The 20,445-nt window shown below is 46.6% G+C and overlaps 1 protein-coding gene across 3 annotated transcripts in view; it reads right to left on the bottom strand.

Annotated features, from left to right (window-relative positions):
• Plekhb2 (pleckstrin homology domain containing B2) overlaps positions 1 to 20,022 on the bottom strand; it is a 30,195-nt gene extending 10,173 nt beyond the window's left edge. The window contains exons 1-8 of one of the 3 annotated variants that reach the window (XM_048430383.3): positions 19,868 to 19,957; positions 18,334 to 18,429; positions 14,231 to 14,275; positions 11,488 to 11,640; positions 10,824 to 10,926; positions 8,261 to 8,300; positions 7,023 to 7,112; positions 2,095 to 2,200 (exon numbers count right to left, since the gene is read on the bottom strand). In XM_048430383.3, the coding sequence (XP_048286340.3) occupies positions 2,095 to 2,200; positions 7,023 to 7,112; positions 8,261 to 8,300; positions 10,824 to 10,926; positions 11,488 to 11,640; positions 14,231 to 14,267 (529 nt within the window). In that variant the 5' untranslated portion in view covers positions 14,268 to 14,275; positions 18,334 to 18,429; positions 19,868 to 19,957. Of the gene's footprint in view, positions 1 to 2,094; positions 2,201 to 7,022; positions 7,113 to 8,260; positions 8,301 to 10,823; positions 10,927 to 11,487; positions 11,641 to 14,230; positions 14,276 to 18,333; positions 18,430 to 18,467; positions 18,491 to 19,867 lie in introns of those variants that run through there. The other 2 variants (XM_048430382.3, XM_085679518.2) reach the window with 2 other exon arrangements.
• Between the last annotated feature and the right edge of the window lie 423 nt (positions 20,023 to 20,445).

Genomic DNA, 20,445 nt, shown 5'->3' with positions numbered 1-20,445 from the left:
CTAAACAGTGCCACCACATTCAGCTGAGACTATGGGGGACATCTCATTGGAACTACCACATTCTACTCCCTGGCCCCCATAGTCTCACTGACCTTATAACACAAGTTTCTAACTTCAAAAGCCCCCACAGTCTTCTAGTCTCAACACTGTTTAATAGTCCAAAGTCTCTTCAGAGACTCCAGGCAACCTCCTAACAGTACCCCTTGTAAAATTAAAAAATATATTACTAGCATATAAGGGCACAGAGGATGTAGTACTGTTCCAAAAGTTAGGTAATGGAGAGAGTGAAGAAATGCTTGACCAAAGCAAGACAAGTAGCAAATCCTATAGTTCATGCCCAATGTCAAAATGCTTAGATGGCTCTGCCCCTCCAGCTGTGCTGCCTGTAAGACCTCTCCCTCCCTCCCCTCCCCGCTCCTCTTAGGCTGATCCCACTCTCTGTGAGCAGCTCTCCTCAGCTCAGCACATGTCTGGGGCATCTCCAACACCCTGGGGTCTCCAATACAACTTAGGCTTCACTTCCACAGCTTCACACAATGACCTCTCAGGGCCTCCAGGCTGAGATGTCCTTCCCACACACCTGGCCTCAGTGGCTCTCTGTAACCAGGCAAGAAGACTCAACCACCCTTTACTGGCAAGAAGACTCAACCACCCTTTACTCAAGTATCTTTCCTGACGATGAGGACGATGTTGCCAGGTTTGACGGTCAACTTGAGATGGAATCTAGCCTACTAGAATCACGGCTGGCTGCGGTAGCTTCTGTTTGCTCCTTACCAAAGGAGTGGAGGGTGGAGTCTTGCCCTAAGGCACCCTTCCCTTTATTCCAGTGCTGACCTGGCCTCCTCATCTCTTTCAGCACAAGCCTTGGTCACAACATTAAGTTTCCTGATGCTCTTTTCCTTTTGAAACTACATTTTATATTTCTTTCTGCTCTGCTTGCTCTTCCACTGCAGACCTGTGTAAGCGTGATCCCTAATAACCACGCGATGCAGTATTTCCGAAGGCCGTGAAATCTTTTCTGCAAAGATATTAGTCCATTACTTTTAACTGGGTCTCAGGCAAGTTCTTAGGGCAAAGAGCGAAAGCAGCCACATTTTTTTTTTTGCCAAAATATCAAGAATGGTCTCTAGACCAATTTCTGATACTGGTTCCCTCTGAAAGCTCTTGAGCTGGGTCTCCACAATCCACATTGCTCTCAGCACTGCTGTCTCCCAAGAGCCTACAAGGATGGCCCATTCTGCTCTGCTTACAACATTCAGCCACTTTTCTAGGCCAAGTCCGAAAGTCTTCCACAATCATCAAAAAAAAAAAAAAAAAAAAAAAAACAAATGGTAAGATCTATCACAACAATAGCCCACTCCCTGGTACCAACTTCTGCCTTAGCTACCTTTATATTGCTGTAATAAAACACCATGACCAAGACAACTTACAGAAGGAAGTGGATATTTAGGGCTTGCAGTTCCAGAGGGACAAGAGCTCGTCATCACCATCAGAAGGAACTGTGGCAGCAAGCACCAGGCATGGCAGCTGAGCGCGCACATCTCAAACCATAAGCAGGAAACTAAGAGCTGTCTGGATATGGTCCAAGGCTTTTGAAACCTCAAAGCCTGCCCCTAGTAATGCACCTCCCCTAGCAAGGCCACACCTCCTAAGACTCCCCAAACAGTGCCACCACCTGAAGAACAAGTATTTGAATGTCCAAGAATATGGGGGATATCACATTCCGACTCCCACAACTACATATCAATATACTAACGCGTTTCTATTCGTACTTTATGACACAGTATCCCTCCAGTTGTCCTCCGATGTCCCCTCACGAACCGTGACACACAGCCATCCACACACATAAACACGGCACATGCGCACAAAATAAATAAAATGGAATTTTTTTTAAGTTAAAATTTCTCTAGCACCTCGAAGATATGTAAAAATCCAAAAGACTACTAAAGAAAAAATAAGCAAAAGTCAGAGTGATAGAGTGATCTGGGGTCTCCAGTAGAAAGTGCAGCTCATTTAACTTCAAACTGAAACATAGGGATCCTCCCTGCCCCCCACTGTACGCAGCGATCAGGAACAGCCGGCAGCGTGAGTTACCTGCATATGGGTACTGGTATGGCACCGCGTACGCCTGCCCATTGGCACCATAGACTACTTGAGTTCCTGCTGCGTATGCGCCACTGTATGGACCGTAGCCATAGACCTGAAAAGAAGAGAAAGCCCTGTGAGAAATACAATTTTGAGGGTTTTGAGGGGTTGGTGATATGGCTCGGTGGGTAAAGGCACTTGCCACCTGCCCCGGTGGCATGCATCCCATCCTGAAATTCACATCATGAAAGGAATGAACAAGTCCTAAAACTCGTTCTCTGACCAGGAGCAGGATGCAGAGGGGTAACACACTTGGGAAGTATTGGGGGGAGGAATGGAGGGAGAACAATGATGTGATTATATTTTAATTTACATACATACATACATACATACATGGTGTCTGCTGACCTCTACAGGCACACTAGGCGTGTCTAGATTAGATAATGGAGAGGCTATTAACTCAGAAATCCCAATGAGTATAGATAAAAAAGGTCTCAGAAGAAGTCCACTTTCTCTGCCCAATGAACTAAAGAAGGAACAGCCTAGCAAGAGGCAGTATTTTCAGACAGTTAACTTCTCCACACTAAGCAAACACAGACAAACTACCTGTAGGAACACCCTACTCCTACCACCAAAGGTCAGAGGTGAAAGCCTCTAGCATGTCCAGCAGCTACACGCCTCCATTGCTCCCACAGAGTACAGCCAGGAAACAACGGGTGAGGAGCAGGTGACTTAGTCCCTGCTGGATGACAGGACGCCTGCTCTACCCGGCAGCAGACCATGGAGTGAGTCACAAAGTCCACCATGGCGGAGTAGAAGCAATCTGCCCTTCTCATCCCCTTGGAATCAATAAAGGCCTGGTAGGGAGTGAACCCACTCACTGGAAGCCATGCTCCTGTTAGTAGAGACTCTGGAGCAATACCAAGGAGTCCTCTCCTCCCAGCAAGGTGCTCAAGAGAACCTAAACTCCTAAGCTGGAACCCAGCACTGGCTGTGAGTTGAGAAACTGGACTTTTACTTCCACTTGGCAGGAGATCCGCCCAAACACACGATTAAAATAAACCTCAGAGGCTCATAGTATTTAAAGTATAAAGATTCTGATCAAGAAATCATTTTCACACAAATAGCCAAAAAGATCTCAAATAGAATGACAACAGAAAGCACCCACCCTGAGGCAACAGAGATGTCAGTGTGAGGATTGGGGTGCAGCTCAGTGGACAGAGCTTGCTAGGCATGGGAGAAATCCAAGATTCCACCCAAGCACCTGAGAGGAAAGATGCCAGAATTACCTAGAAAGGATCTGTATGTTGGGCTCTGATAAATGGGTGGTCTATGTGCAATGTATGGATACGGATGCAAACATACGTGTGCAGAACGTACATGTGCCCGTGCATGCATTCAGGGGCAAGAAGAGGACACTGGATATTCCACTCTATCTCTCTCATCACACCTTATTCCCTTGAGGCAGGATCTCTCACTAAACCTAGGAAAGATCTCTTTTTTCCTTTTTCTTTCTCTCTTTCTCTTTCTCTCTCTTTTTTTGTGGCAGTCTACTTGTTGGCCAGACTCTTGATGTAGGCCAGGCTGACCTCAAACTCAGAGAGACCCACATGCTTCTGCCTTGTGAGTGCTAAGATTAAAGATGTGTACCACCATGCTCAGCTCTGGAAAAGAGTTTCAAAGTAACTATTATAAAATATGTATCCGTTAGTAAGTATGAAGTAAATATAATTATGTGAAAAAGAATAAAAACGCTACCCAAAATAAAAAATTGTAAAAAAAAATCAGTATGAGATATATTCACTTTTTTATATATTAAAACATAAAGAATATAAATTTTACCCAGGCAGTGGTGGCTCACGCCTTTAATCCCGGCACTCGGGAGGCAGAGGTAGGTGGATCTGTGAGTTCAAGGCCAGCCAGGTATACAAAGCGAGTTCCAGGACAGTCAGAGCTGTCACACAGAGAAACCCTGTCTCGAAACCTTTCCCCATGCCCCCAGAAAAACATAAAGAATACAAATTTTAGAACAAGGCAGGCTGTGATGCTACACACCTGTAATTCTAGAACTTGAAAAGTTGCAGGAAAACATCAAGAGCTTACAGTATGCTACCCCTTGAAAATAGCAACATAGAGAACAAACAGAGACGTGCATGAAGCTCAGGGCAGGAACAATACTTCTCTCTAAACATGAGCCACTGGCTTAAGGGGCTTTGGTAAAAACCTTGTAAGATTTTGCAGTAACATAGATAAACGGATTCAGGGCTGGCCAGATGGCTCAGCGGATAAAGGTGCTTGGCTCCAAGCCCAATGGCCCGAGTTTAATCCACAGGATCCACATGGTAGGAGGAGAGCATTAACTTCTCCAAGCTGTCCTCTGGTCTCTACCCGTGCACTGTGGTGTGTAGGCAACACACACACACATACACACACACACACACACACACCAACAACCTGCAACATACAGTTAGAACACACATCAGAACTCATAACAAGCATTAAAAAACAATCATATAAGCCAGGTATGGTTTCAGTAGTCACTGGAAAATAGTTTTCTTATTTTCTGGAAAGGATATTTTTGTTTTGATTTTATTTCTCAAGGCTGGAGATTAGCATCACTGGGCGACACAGCCAGCCCCACTGTTTTTATAGTATCACACATCTGGGTATTTATCCCAGAGCAATAGAATTTTACATCTATTAAAAAAAAAAGTCTAGGTCCATGTCGCTCAGCACCACACCTTGAAATACTACGCAGCAACAAAACAGAACAGATGGCCAACACATCACCGTGCTGGAGCCAGGGCCATTCCTGAAGGAGAACCAGCAGGCTCACATGCTGCAGTGGTGTCAACCATCCCCAGTTCCACAGGTCACAAGTGCACTCTGTCTTTGTCCTGCTCATTTCTTGAAGGTTACCTTTCCCTTGCAAAATAAAAACTGTAATTTTTTTTTAATTATAAAAATAGGGGCCAGAGAGATGGCTCATCCGTTAAGAGCACGTACTGCTCTTGCAGAGTTCAGCTCTCAGCATCTACATCAGGAGGCTCACAACCACCTACAGCTCTGGCTCTGGAGGACATGATGCCTCTGGTCTCTGAGGGCACCTGCCCTTATGTGCACATTACATCCATAGACACGCATGCACATAATTAAATAAAATAAATATTTAGGGGAAAAAATAAGTAATTAGTTATATGGCATCCTCAGATATTCAGGTAAAAGCACCTGCCACCAAAGCCTGAGAACCTGCGTTCAAGTCCCAGGATCCACACAGTGTGAGGTAAGAATGGACTCAAACAGCTTGTCCAATCCAACACACAAATAAATATGCATCATATATACACATCCACGTATACACACACACACACACACACACACACACACACATATATATATATATATATATATGTGTGCAGGAGAATTGTCTGTAATCTGTCAATCATGTTTTAAATAAATGCTGACTGGCCAGGCAGGAAGTATAGGTGGGAAAACCAGATAGGAAGTAAAGGTGATGCAATGAGAACAGGAGAATTCTGGGAAGGAGGAAGCTGATTCCTCCCAGTCTTGCCCACACCACGGAAGAAGCAAGGTGTAATCTGCCCGGCTGAGAAAGGTACCGAGTCATGTGTGATGGAGGAGGGTTATCTGTCTATTGTGTTATTTTCATTGGTCAATAAATAGACTGCCTTGGCCCTTTGATAGGACAGAAAATTAGGTAGGCGGAGTAAACAGAATAGAATGCTGGGAAGAGGGCAATGAGGCAGACGCCATGGAGGCAGCCACCAGGTTAGACATGCTGAATCCTTCCTGGTAAGCCACCACCTCGTGGTGCTACAAAGATTATTAGAAATGGGTTAATCAAGATGTGAGAGTTAGCCAGTAACTAACTCTCTAGAGATAATGGGCCAGGCAGTGTTTAAATGAATACAATTTGTGTGTTATTATTTCTGGGGCTAAGCTAGCCATGCAGGGAGCTGGGCAGGATGAAAAGCAGGCCTGCCCGCAACTCCTTACTACATATGGCGCCCAACGTGGGGCCTGAACCCACGACCCTGAGATTAAGAGTCTCATGCTCTACCGACTGAGCTAGCCGGGCGGGGAGCTGGGTAGGATGAAAAGCAGGCCTGCCCGCAACTCCTTACTACACATGTGGCTAACATGGATAAGAACAATGGGTTAATATAAGCTACAAGAGTTAATAAGAAGCCTGAGCTAATGGGCCAATCAGTTTTATAACTTATGGAGATCTCTATATGATTTTCTTTGGGGCTTGCCTGCTGTGGGGGTATCAGGCAGGAGAGAAACCCCAACAAGCAGGCCTTCTATGCTACATATATCCTTTAATTAATAAATAAATCTATAAACAGTGAGTGAGGTAGCTCAGTGGAAAAGAACTGGCCTAGCATGTGTGAAGCTTTGAGTTTAATCTCCATCACTCACATAAAGAAAAAGAAAAAAAACTTTTATGAACAAAATATCTGAACATGAAAATATACATATAAACACTAGACTTTTTTGTTTCTCTTGAGACAGGATCTCTAGCTTAAGCTGGCCTCCTCTGTAACCAAGAATGATCTAGATCCCCTGAGTGTTCCACCTCCACCACCCAAGCACTGAGAGTCCAGGTGTGTGTTGCCACCCCAAGTCTATGCTGTGCTGGGGACTGAACAGGGGCCTCCAGTTTGTGAGGCAAAAGCTCTATCAACCGAGCTACACCACCAGCTCAATAGTTGCTGTTTCATTGAAGTACAGAGGATGAGGAATATTCTGTGATAACCAGGAAAGATTCTGAGTGTATTTCTAATTTCCTGACACTGACTCAAGATAAAACCACAACCAAAAAAAACAAAAGAAAAGACAAGCAGAAATGGCAAAGCCACAGAGAGCCCCCGCTTCCCCCACTTTCACGATCTCTGCTCAGATCTGTTCCCTACCTCAGGGGTTGGCGCAGCATAGGCAGCATAGGCGGGTGGTGAAGCGGCCACAGCAGTCTCTTCAGACAAGATTGTTGAGCCAACGTACGCCTGTGTGAGACAAGGGAGCTAGGACCAACAGCACATTTACTCAGCAAACGAAAGATTAACAGGCTCTCTGAGAAGGAAGGGCCTCTCCTGCTGATCCAGGGGGGCTCCAGCCTCACTGGTAAGATTTTGCTGACTATATTAATTACAATACAGTCACCGATACTAATTTCATGAGCAGGGGCTGTGCACGAAAAAGGCAACTGGAGTCTGGCGTGAGCTTGGAGGAAAAGGATCTGGCTGAGAGGAGCAGAGGACTGGTTTCTGACTTCATTCCCACCCGCACAAATTCTTCTGTAAGCCCCATCTACTTTACTCTTTTCTCCCTACAAAGATGCTGCAAAAAAGTAGAGCCCCATCTAAGAATGAACATGTTGACCACAAAGATTCTGCCGGGGTTACAACAGGGTTTATGGTTTCTGTATCTCCTAAGATCAGAAATAGAATTAGGGACAAGGACAAGAAGGTTTTGGTTTCCCAAGAGGTTGTGATCTTATGGATAAAGTGGGCACCATGGTTCCCTTTGAAGCTTTACTTCAAAATACAACAGAATTCAAGGTGATGCAAACCCGGCGAAAGATGATGGATAGCAGGAATTACTGGGACTGTCACCCCTCGGGGAGGAGGGTGTTGTCTTAGCTACTGTCTCATTAATCTGACAAAATAACCAAATGAAACAATCCAGGGGAGAGAGAGTTAGTTCTGGATTACAGTTCTAGAGGGAGACAGTCCATCTTGGTGGGGAGGGCATGGCAGCAGGCAGGGGGCAGCTGGTCACAGTGCATCCTGGACCAGGACTGAATAGGAAGTCAAGACAGGCTCAAGGCCCGCCCCCAGGGACTCCCATTGGCTCTACCTCCTAACGTTCTATAACTTTCCCAAACTGCTCAACCAGCTGGGAAAGAGGTGTTCAAACAAGTGAGTCTATGGGAGATGTCTCATATTCAGACCGCGGCAGAGACCTCCTACCGTAATCTGGCATGACCACTGTCAGCGAGAGCCACCCTGCTCTGTCCAGTTCCCGGGGCAGTGCATGGTCAGGAGACCGCCCCCTCTCTTCCACTTCCTCCTCCCTACCTCCTGTTCTTCAGTTTGCTACACAGAACGGGGATAGGGATGCAAACGGGACAGGAACCACCATGGCAACTTACTGTGTTTGTTCTGGAATCCTGCAGTGTAAACTTCCAAGCCCTGGAGAAAACAAAAAAACAAAACAAACCCAACATTCCAGTGATTCTTAAATCCGGCTAGCATCAGCAGTCCTGGAAAGGCTTGATTAAAGAAGCCTCTAGCCTGTAATCCCAGCACTTGGGAGACTTAGACAGCAGGACTACCATGAGCTTGAGGCAAACCTGTGCTGTAGAAGGAGACCTTGTCTTCTACCAACCCAACCACGTCAGAATAAACAAAATAAAACAAAACTTCAGGCCTTAGCCCAAGACCCACCAAATCATCTTTTGTTCAAGACACGAACTAAGAAAAGATGTATATTTAAAGAACAGATCTATAGTCTATACTGTTTAAAGCATAATATATTTTAGATTTTACGTTTAATATTTTACATTTAATATTTTCTTTCCTTTAATATATGTGAAATGTGCTGTAAACCTTCTCATCAGCAGCCAACACTGGCTGGAAACCTACCCAGCCTGACTCCAAATTCAGTATCCTCCCATCTCAGCCTGTATGCCAACACACTTAGCCTCTAATTCATTTTTAATAACTAGTCTATGTTCCATGATATGAAGCGATTGCAACTGTCTCGGTTAGAGTTACTATCGCTGTGATGAAAGTCCATAACCAAAAGCAACTTGGGGAGGAAAGGGTTCATTTCCATATAAGAGTTCAGCATCAAAAAGAGGTAGGGCAAAACTCAAAGAGGACAGGAACCTCGAGGCAGGAGCTGAGGCAGAGGCCATGGAGACTATTACCCTTCTCAAGGGGGCCTCCCTCCCCTCCAGTGTCAGGCATGTGTCAGGCTGTCATAAAACCAGCCAGCGAGCTGGCAACATTTTTGCCAACCAAAAGAACACAGCCCAGTTCTGTTTGTGAACTCCTGACCCTTCTACCCCTACCTCCCAAGTGCTGGGATGGCAGGTGTACCCCAGCATGCCCTGCTTCCCTTGTAGCGCCTGTAAATATTTCCAGAGGATGAATCTTAATGAAGGGCTCAGCCAGAGAACGCATCCATCGGATAAACAGATGGTAAATAAGTAAAAGCATTCGCTTCACTCAACAGTTGGAGAAGACAATCCAGGTTGATTTCCCCATCTTTCCTCAGAGGTCTCTGTAGGGGATTGAATTACGTGCCTTCAGAAGACACGCTCAAGTCATGCTCCCCAGTACCGATGGGTGTGATGCACCAGGACAGAGGGTCTTTACACATGAAATCAAATGAAAATGGGGTCAAACTTTAAGGTCCTCAGTCCAACATGACCGATGTGGCACAGATCCAATAGGAGAAGGGGGAAGCATACACACACATACATACACATTTTAATTTTAATAAAAATTTAAAAATAAATCCAAAGAAAGTTTATCCAGGCATTGTGGCACAAGCCTTTAATACCAACAATGGGGAAGCAGAGGTAAATGGATCTCTGTTGAGTGTGAGGTCTATAAAGAGAGTTCTAAGTCAGCCAGGGCTACATTGTCAGTCAGTCTCTCTCTCCCCCCATCTCTTGTACATACACACACACACACATATATACACATGCATAAGACCACTGTGAGTTTATCGATAAAAAGCACAAAGTGGCCGCTAACGGGTTTTGCCACTCACTCTGGGATCCTGCATCTCTTAGCTACTGTTCTATTGTTGTGAAGAGATACCATGACCATGGCAACTCCTATTTTTTTTTTAAAAAAAAAAAGTACTTAATTGGGGGCTGGTTTATATTTTCAGAGGTTTAGTCCATTATCATCACGGCAGAGGAGCATGGCAGCAGGCAAGCAGCACTGGGGAGTACCCGAGATCCCCATCCTGATCCACGGACAGGGAGACTCTGGGCTTGGCAGGGTTTTTGAAACCTAGAAGCTCACCCCCAGTGCTGCACTTTCAACAAGGCCACACCTCCTAATCATTTTCAAACAGTGCCACTCCCTGATGACTAAGCCTTCAAATACAGGGAGCTCATGGTGGCCATTCTTATGCAAACCACCACACTGCTAGAGCAAGAGAGAAAGAACTCACAATAAAGGTGACTCGGGAGATGACTTAGTGGGTGAAAGCATTGTCCATGTAGTATAGGGACCTGAGTTTGAATCCCCAGAACTCACATATAAAAAAAATCCAGATGTGTAACATTAAGATGTATAACTCAGCGCTCCTATGGAGAAATGAGAAGGAGAGACAGGAGACTCTCTGGGAGTTCAGGGGAAAATACAATGAAAATCCGACAAGACCATCTCAAAAACAAGGTGAAAAGTGAGGACCGATACTGATATTGTCCTCTGACCTCCACCCTGGCCATGGCACACGTGTGTCTTTACAGATGCACACAGCCATGCATACGCATGTACACACACACAGACATACACACCCAAGAAAGAAATCAGATCCAAGAGAGGCCCCTGCCGCCTTTCTCTCCTACAGACCCAGCCTGGAGGGAAACGCTACTCCCATTCTTTTCCCTTCCTGACCAGTGGAAATCAGAGCAGAAAATACTGTCAATTAAAGAGTCAAAATGAAATCATAATGAAACCAAAACTCACAGGCAATCGTCTGTGCTCTCGGCACAGAGACTGATGGTTTTGCCGTCGCGGCAGACAATCTGCAGCAGACAGTCTCTGGGCTTCCCATCTGGAGGCTGGATATCTAGGGGAAGCAAGCAGAGTGAAGGACCACACCACAGCTTGTCTTTTTGTTTTTGGTTTTTTTTTTCTCCCTCCTCACTCATTCTTAGAAATAAGAACCCACGGAAGGGAAGAACAAGATGGTACATCGCTACGTGGGGAAAACCTGGGGCCTAACTAAGAAGCAAAAGAGAAACAATTTAGCTGGCTGACAAGGAAGACACCATTTGTTCCGCGTAAAGTGAGCATAAAGGAAGAATGACTGAGCCCAGCACCCAATGTACTTCAGCAAGGTTTCAAGAAACTGAGCAGACTACCACGTCTACGCAGTGTCTAAATCAGAAAACCAGCATGACCTAAGAGCGTACCACCTTTCCTAGGGTTGGTAGCAGTCTGGCCCTTCTCCGAAGATGAAGAGAAGCAGGCAAGGCCTAACTCCAAGTGGAGGGGAGGGGATCCATCTATCAAGATGCTGATGATGTATGCGCCCAAGCCCCACTATGGTTGGCCCGGCCAGCGCCCAATTTGATACTGGCAGCAGGCTGTCAGGAAAGAAGGCATGGCAGTTCCGGGCACTGCTTACCCCGACACTCATGTCCCATGCGGATATTGATGCAGTCCACTGGCATGTGCACCTTATCCTCTACACTCTGCCGAGTCTGGTCATCATAGTAGATCAGGTGACCATCGGACCACAGGTCAAACCAATTCTTCTTCCAGCGCTTCAGAATAGTACCTGGTGGGGGGGGGGGAGGGAAAGTCATCTTTGAGCTCACACAATAAAGGTGCAGCGGAAACTGGCCACCCACGGAAAACTGACAGACACAGGCATGGCCTTGTCATTCCCACTTTAACAGGGGGCTGGAGAAATGGCTCAGCGGTTAAGAGCACTGGCTGCTCTTCCAGAGGTCCTGAGTTCAATTCCAAGCACCCACATGGTGCCTTACAACCATCTGCAATGAGATCTGGTGCCCTCTTCTGACCTGCAGGCATACATGGAGGCAGAACACTGTATACGTAATAAATAAATAAATCTTAAAAAAAAAAAAAAAAACAGCGCAAGCACAGGAAGGCTGCTAAGCAAAGCACAAGTCGTGAAATAAATGAGAAATTGAGACTGCAGCCCTCTATGGGAATATCAAGGAAGAGCGGACAGGGAACATGTAAACACCAAAGGATGGAGAAGAGATCTGTGGAACATTGCCATCTGGATACTGCCAGACACTGAGAATATACAGCAGGTGACAACCAGTATTCAACGGGCTGACCCACCAGAGGACTAATTCTCTGATGGGGAGTCCCACTTGGAAAGGTCATGGGGTCCCTGAACGTAAATGACTGTTTGTCTCTGTCATTTTTCTCATATGCCACTAAAAACAACTATGGGTATTTTTCCTACTACTTGTGTGTTTATCTCATGAAAATGTTCCATCTGCAGGCACACATATATACAGATGGTTTTTGCTTTATAATTCTGATGAATAGAAATAATACTAGAATATTTTTCATTACTAAGACTGACATAGAAAAGTAATAGTACTCTGTCACAAAGACAACGAATTTTAGACTTTATAACAAATTAAAAGCAAACTGGCTGTCCCTAGAGAAGAAAATATAAGATCAATTTCCCAGGTATTTATTGCTGATTCAAGGCCAGAGCATGAAGCAACTTTAGTAGACATAACTTTCTCAGCAATGAACTTTCTGCACGCACTCCCCAACCACAAGGTTCAGCCAACTGTCTAGTGTTTAAGTCCTGAATTTCAATGTCACTTCCTGCCTGGGAACCCTGACCACTTAGAGCTACGTGCTTACTTCGCTTACTGGCCAGTCAGACTGAGAGAAACTGTGTGAGCAGTGTGGCTCAGTTTCTTGTCGTTTGTTCAAGAAGAGCTACGTGACCCTGAAGATGTGATTCATATTTGTCCAGAAGCTTTGGCTATGAGAGGAGATGTGTGATGGGGAGAGAAGGGGTGTCGGAGAAGCGAGAAGAGACGCAGCTGAGTGGTCAGAGGGATACAGATATGTAGCTGTACAGAAGAGCGATGTGTTTGTAGTAGAGCTACATGTAAAGGAAGCATATGTAAACTGCGTAAAGTGTTGTAACTGCATGGAGCGGTGTATGGCTGTGCAGGAGAGAGACATATGGATGCAAAGAGAGATATGCAATTGTTTATAAAGAGATGTAACTGTGCAGAGAGATTGCCTGGAAAGAGAGATTATTCAAGATGAAGTAAAAGAGAAGGCTACCATCGGGAAAGCTTGTGTTTGTCCCTTTTTTTCTTAAGCTACCATCAGAAAGTGTGTGTTTCTTTCTTTACCCGCAGAAAGAAAAGTCTAGCCCAAAGATAGAGAAGGAATATTTTTAAGTTACTCAGTGCTCTGAGAAGGCATTCTTTCGCTACCCTGGGTACAGTCCTGGGAGCTGGCCTCCCACGTTGTGACAGTAAACAACACGGTCATTGTCCTCATGAACACAGCAGCTGCGGATACCTGCACAAGGCCCACCCAAGACTGGGCCTTTCAACATTCCATCATGGATGGGAAAAACATGTAAGAATGATAATAATAACTTAGAAAAAGGCTCACCTTCCAAGAGCATGGCGATGTTTAAGGAGAAAATCAGAGGCCAGCCAAAGAACTGGCAAAAGACCTGTCCTTGGGTCTGAGCAAAGTGCCCCATGTCCCCCATTCACAGGAGGTTGGGGCCACAAAACTCAACAGAAGGCAGCCCTCTGGGACTGAGGCCACCCTCTGAAATATCAGTAAAGCCAGCATTATTCACTCTGTCTAGGCTAGGGCTACCCGCAGACCTGGGGAACACAGCACCGCTCCAGGTCTGGGAAGGGGTAACTGGCTCCCCCTGCTTGACAGCACGTCAGAGTGGCAGCCTAGGAGAACAGCTGGAAGGAGGAACACATCCACAGCTGCCAGATCTAGGAGACTGGACCTCAAGCCCAAAGAACTGAGTTTCCTCTAGAAACAAAAGGCCAGTGTGCCCACCAAGGCACGTCTCCCTGCTGATTCTTCTGAGGCCCCACATAGGACAGGCTATTTCCCACACACAGAGGCCAGAGGCAGGGAACCCAGGCATGGTCAGACTCAGCAGCCTCAAGTCAGTCCTTAACAACAAAGCGCAGGACTGAGGAAGGGAAAGGAGCGGGGACTTCCGCGCTTTCCAGTTTCCTATGTGGAAAACTCTGGGTTTCCACAAACAGTTCACCGGCTCCAAAAATCCCCAGAGGAAATGCAAGACAACAGCGCTGGCCAGACATGACTGTTTACAAATGTGATCTGCTTCAGCAGACTCGAGCGTCTCTACTCACTCTGCCGCAGCAACCATCCGCTCTTCACAAACGCCATCCCGTCAGCTGCAGGAGAAAGAGCAAAGAGGTTCAGAAGACATCAACCTAATCCTGGGCTTTCTGCTAAGCCAAAGGGGAGGTTTGTATTTTAAACTGGCTTGAATTAGGTTCCCAGTGACTAACAGCATGAAACATTCTCCCAATAGAATTTCCAACAGTTACTGAATGAAATCAGAGCACCGAACGTGTTCCCAGTCTCATCCTAGACACTATAAAGACTAAGATTGATGTGTTCATTTCATTGACTTTCTAGGTAAATATTCATGCTATAGAACCACTCATTGAGCGCTGGAAGGGAAAGGCTGAAGCCTAACTCCACCAGAGGGGAGGCAAGTCTCCTGGAAAGAGATGTCTCTCAGCTCTGACAACTTATGAGACCACCTTACAGGAGAGACAGTCAACCAATGACGAGCCAGTGATGCATGCCTTGACCAGAACTGCTTAGTTATGCACACTCCCTAACCTACTTTAACCTTGGGGCTGGACAGATGGCTCCGTAGTTAAGAGCAGGGCCCAGGTTCAACTCTCAGCACCCACATGGGGGCTCACAACACATCCAATCACAGGGCACCCAACACCTTCTGGCTTCTGAAGGAATTATATACATGTAATATACAGATGTACACAAAACAACCCTACATGGAAAACAAAGGTAAATAAATAGAAAAATAAAAAAATCTTAACCTCGTATCAGACCCTGAAAGGTAGACATGGTGGAAAGGGGTGTGTGGCTTTTTCATTATCACTTGTCTGTCTAATTGGTCTAGTAGGGATCAGTGGTTGTCTGGCTTGTTAGGGCTGCCCAGGCCCAGGCTCTCCCCATAAAAACACCAGCAGCATCACTGTCACAGAAATAACACACGCTGTATCCCAAAAGTCAAAAACAGAATGTTCTAAAATCAAGAACATTCAGAGCTCTGGGTTAAAATAACCACAAGCAAAAAGGCAATAGGCCTGGGCTACAGCCCAGTGGCAGAGCAAATAGGCCTGGGCTACAGCTCAGTGGCAGAGCAATAAGCCTGGGCTCAGTGGCAGAGCACTTGAATGGAACCTGTGTTCCCTGGGTGCCACCCCCCTGCACCAGAAAAAAAAGGGGGAAGAGGAAAGCAGGGCAAGAAAGGGAGGGACGAAAGGAATCAGAGAGGGAGGGGAGGAGAAAAAGAGGAAGAGGAGGTGGTGGTGGTGGTGGTGGTGGTGGTATCTTTTTCTCAGAAAGAAAAAGGAGGGGCTAGAGAGATGGTTAAGGAACTCGGCAGCCAAGCTCGATGACTTGAGTTCATTCCCCATCCCCAGGACCTAAAGTGGTGGGGAGGAGAGAAGCGACTCCCTCCAGTTGTAATCTGGTTTTTAAGTGTGACACATATGTGCCTCTGGAGCGCTGGGATTAAAGGTGTGTCCTGTCACTGCCCAGTTTAGATAAACATTTTAAGAGGAAAAAAAATTCTGCTAGGAACTAAGGTTACAGCCCAGCCACAGCGTGGCATGGCATAGAGAAGGGTTCTGGGCTCAACCTTCAGAATAATAAATAAATAGGCTGTTTATGTGGTTTTGAAAACAAATCACAGAGAAAAAGCAAAGAAATGGCATGAGATATTTTCCAGAACAACATGATTCTAGATTCCTCAAAGAATTTTTTCAAAGCTCCTTGGGGCTGGAGGGAGGTACAGCAAGCGGATGAGAGAGAAGGGAGGCACACACTGCTCTTGCAGAGTTCAGTTCCCAGCAGCAACGGCAGCTGGTTCACAACCACGTCCAACTTCAGTTCCAGGGGATCCTATGCCCTCCTCTGAATTCATCGACACTGCACATACAGGCATGCTTGGCTGCTGTTGTTTAAGCTCCTCAAACTAGTTAGGCTTGGTGGTATGTGCCTTTAATCCTAGAGCTCTAGGGCCTAGAGGCAGGTGGATCTCTAGAAGTTTGAGGACTGCTTTATCTACATAGTGAATTCCTGGCCAACCAGGGCTATGCAGTGAGAAACAGTCACAAAAAACAGATAGATAGATAGATAGATAGATAGATAGATAGATAGATAGATAGACAGACAGACAGACACACACACACACACATACACACACGCACAAATAGAAGTAGATACTATATCAAAACAGCAGCTTAAAAGGGTGAAAATGGGTCGGGCAGTGGTAGCACACACTTTTAATTCCAGCACTTGCGAAGCAAAGGCAGGTGGGTCTCTGTGAGTTCAAGGCCAGTCTGGTCTACAAAGCGAGTTTGGACAGTCAGGACAGTTACACAGAGAAACCCCATCTCATGGGGAAAAAATAAAAAGAATAAAAAATAAAAAAACAAAACATTAAAAAAAAAGAGTGAAAATGGTTGTTATTAGTGACAGAAGAGTGAGCTGGAGCAAGAAACTGATATTTTTACTCTAAGGCCTAAAGTAACATTAGGCTTGTCAACATTATGTACACATTACTTTAATAAATACAATCATGTAATTGTGAACTGCAGTCCCCAAAAAGCAAACAACAACGATGTAGATTTAAGCTAAAGATTCTACGAGGCTGGAGGACTAATTAAGACTCTCTGACTGGGGAGAGTCAGAATGTTAGCGATCCACAGACAAATTATCTTGGGTGATCTTCAGCTCCCACTCACCCCCCACTTTGCATCTGACCTAACACCCTTTCGACGGGTGTGAAACCTCTGCACTGGATTGACTCAGCAGACCACAGATTCCTAGTTTTCCCCCTGCTGTAAGCTCCTAACTGAAGCTCCACCGCTGTGCCTGGACCTAAGACTTTGTTTGTTCAGCTGGAACTTGACACCCAGGGAAAAATGAATCCATATCCTGGGGTCATGGTCATCACGCACGTTTGTCTAAGAACAAACCACCACATTCCCTTCGAGGCAAGAGCTAGGTTTTGCACTGACACATTAGAACTACCTTCACATAGACCGTCTCAGGGTTTCTAGTGTTCTGATAAAGCACCAGGACCCTAACAACTTGGGCAGGAAAGGGATATTTTGCTCAGTGTTCCACACCATAGTCTATCCTCAAAGGAAGACGTTTCTTCAGGGACTCTGACCTTGCCACATGATGCCAAGCCTCAATTTCTCTCCATGGTCCCTTCCATCCCGGCACTTCTACTGCGACCAAGACTGTACCTTTACTAATGGCCTTCGCTGACTTCTCACTACCAAAACAGGAACTGTCCATATGATACAGTACTCACAGATATGACTTATTACTGACAATAGGGAATGACAAGGGACAGGAAGGGCATATAGGAGCACTTTTAACCTCTGTATTTTAAGGACATGTTCATAACATGTGTTGTTGAAAGGAATCTGTTCATGGTTGGCTGTTCTGAGTTAACCCCTGACCCAGGGAGCACAGGGAGGAACACAGAACTCAGCATCTTTAATAATGTCCAAACCCAGTTAAACAGGGACTGTAATGGAGAAGAGCAGAGACAAGAAGGAGGAATGCACAGACACCATAAACTTCAGGGACTAGGCTGACCTCCTGACCAGACAGCCGAGATTGTGTCTGGGATGGTGGACTGCCCCCCCACCCCCCACCCCCGGCAGTATCACCTGCTGGCTGCAGCTGACTCATTAGAAGGTGTTCACGGCAAAAAGATCTCAAATCACTGGCTCTCTGCAAAAACCACAGCTTACAGGTTCAGTTTCCAGAGACAGAGAAATAAGAGATTAGAAAGGGGTTGGGGCAGACAGACAGACAGACATGGTGAGAGAGTGAGGGAGAATGATTTCATAAACTCAGGCTTTATTATCAGGGAAATTACTTACAAAGGAGAGCTAACACCCTTAAGTAACCAAACACCTACTGTGTGTCTGACAGGAAAACACCCTAACAGAATTTTGATTCCTGTCCTGAGGAAGATCCGTGGGAAATCCCTCACACACAAAATAAACATCACAGACACTAGAGAAACCCAGGCAAGCACCTGCCTGGCTAGAGGGTCCCTTCCCAAGCCACCTGTCCTAACCATAGCCCGCTGACCACCCAGAGTCCTGGGCCTAGGAAACACTCCAAAACCCCTAAGGAAGAAGCCAGCAGCAGCACTCCCAATTACCTGCCCTTCTTCACTGGAGAAGGCAAGCCCACAGCACAGGCTGGAGGACACACAGCCATGTTTGGTCAATGACTCCTTCAGCAAACACTCATCGCCCTAAGAAAGCAGGTGATAAATCCCAGTTGCCAACCTACCGTTTCCTGTAAAGTGGGACAATTCACTTCCTGGACTGGTTGCCTCAGAGACCACAAGAGAAAAGCGTTCCTATTCTAGTAAATAGAACACACACACACAGCTTTTTTGAAGGAATTGATCAGTGTGTTCTGAATTAGCCAGGCAGTCTCTAAACTCTGTGACCTCTCCACCTACTCTAAAACACTGGGGATTACTCCACTCCTTTATGAACTGAGAGCTACAACAAACAATTTCTGCTTACCCCAAATAAAAATCCCTGACCTCCCAAGGTCTAGATCTAGCTGGATAACAATTTAACACTTGTACAATCAAACTCCTAAAACTAAAGACGGTCTAAGACCACAGACCATGAAAGCGCAGGGAACACCACCAGAGCCGCTAAGGGTGACCCAAAGATAACCCGAGGGTCTTAATGAGGCAGCCACAGTCCCTTGCGCGGCCACAGGAACTATTAGGAGGGGCCAAAGGGGTTCCATCCTCAGCAGAGCGCCCCCCCCCATCTCACCCGCTATGGTGGAGAAGGGGGGAGGGGGAGTTAGGACTAAGCGGCTCTACGGAAGATACCATTAGGATAGGGGACATTGGGGAAGGGATGCGCTGAGTAGGAGAGGATACAATCAAGATGTGGGTCTTTGGGGGAACACGGAAGGGACCCTTGGGGTAAAGGGAGGGGCACGAGACTGGACCAGACGTGGGACAGGGAAGGATAAGATTATAGTGGGGAACACAGGGGAAGCTCGCAGGGACCCAGAAAAGGGGGAGGGGTGCTAGGCTAGACAGAACCATTAAGAAAGGCTATGCTAGGAAGTCAGATCAGGATGGAGACAAGGAACGAGGAAGGGGGTAGCAACGGAGACTTGGAAGGGGGGCGGATACAACCAGGATGGGGGACACGGAAAGGAAGGGGAGGGAGATACAATAAGAATGGGGGAAGGGGAAGGAGGTAGGAGATGGAGGGAAAACAAGAAAGATTCTGGGCACTGGGGATGTGAAGAGGAGGCAGAGGCTGAGGTAGTACAATCAGGATAGGGACACTGGAGGAGAGGCCGGAGCTGGGGGAGGGAGGTTACAATAAGGAAGGCGACTTTTGGGAAGAGGGAGGGTTAGAATGGAGACTCTCGAGAAAGGGAAGAGAGCAAGAACAAGGGGGAGCTTCGGAGACGGGAGACGGAACGGGGGCTGAGAAGGGTCGCCGAAGAAGAGAGAGAGAGGACTTGAGGCTAAGAAAGTGGGCGCGGCCAGCAAGGTTGGCGTCCCCCAGAGACAAGCTTGGAGAGGGGGTGTAGCAAAGCGGGTTACCCCAGGGGGGCGTGGAGCAGAGCCGGATGGGGTTCGCCGACAGGGGAAGTCCGGGAAAGGGTCGCACGCGGGCTCAGTGGGGCACCGCGGGCACAGTCACCTGCGAATGATCAGGCCGCTAGGCAGGAATCGGGCTGAGAATGCAAGGTCGTCGCCGGCTTCTTCCACTCTTTGCTGAACGCGCAAGTCCAGGGCCTGCGTCACTGCCTCGCGCGCCTGCGCGGGAGGCAGGTGCCCGCCGGGGTGCGGACTGGAGCGTGAAGGGTTGCACTTAACAGGAGCTTAGTTACCAGCTGAAAGGCGGTTCTAAGTATCCTTATCTCGGCCTCTAAACACAGAGCTTCGTGGATAAGTGCGTGGCAGCCAGACTGGGGCAAACCAAGGGCAACAGAACCTGGAACATCCGGGAGCCAGAAAGGAGGACTTGCGTGCTCAAAAAAACTGGGAAATGGAGCTGTCAAAACTGAGATGGCAACCAAGGAGAAAAGCTGGAAGTCTCCGCAATACGTTACATAGGATTGTTATAGCTTAGAATATAAAATATAACGATTAAAGAAATAAATGAAGAAGGATCCAGGTGCGTTAATACAGGACTATAATCCCTGAGTCAAAAGGATCACAAGTTTGGGGCCAACCTGGGGTACATAGCCACTGTCTCAAAAACAAACAAACAAAAAG

This window comes from Myodes glareolus, chromosome 18, assembly GCF_982192425.1.
Source record: "Myodes glareolus chromosome 18, mMyoGla1.1, whole genome shotgun sequence".
Lineage (NCBI taxonomy): Eukaryota > Metazoa > Chordata > Mammalia > Rodentia > Cricetidae > Myodes > Myodes glareolus.
Note: the sequence above shows the minus strand (reverse complement) of the source record. Positions and strands in the feature narration are given on the sequence as shown.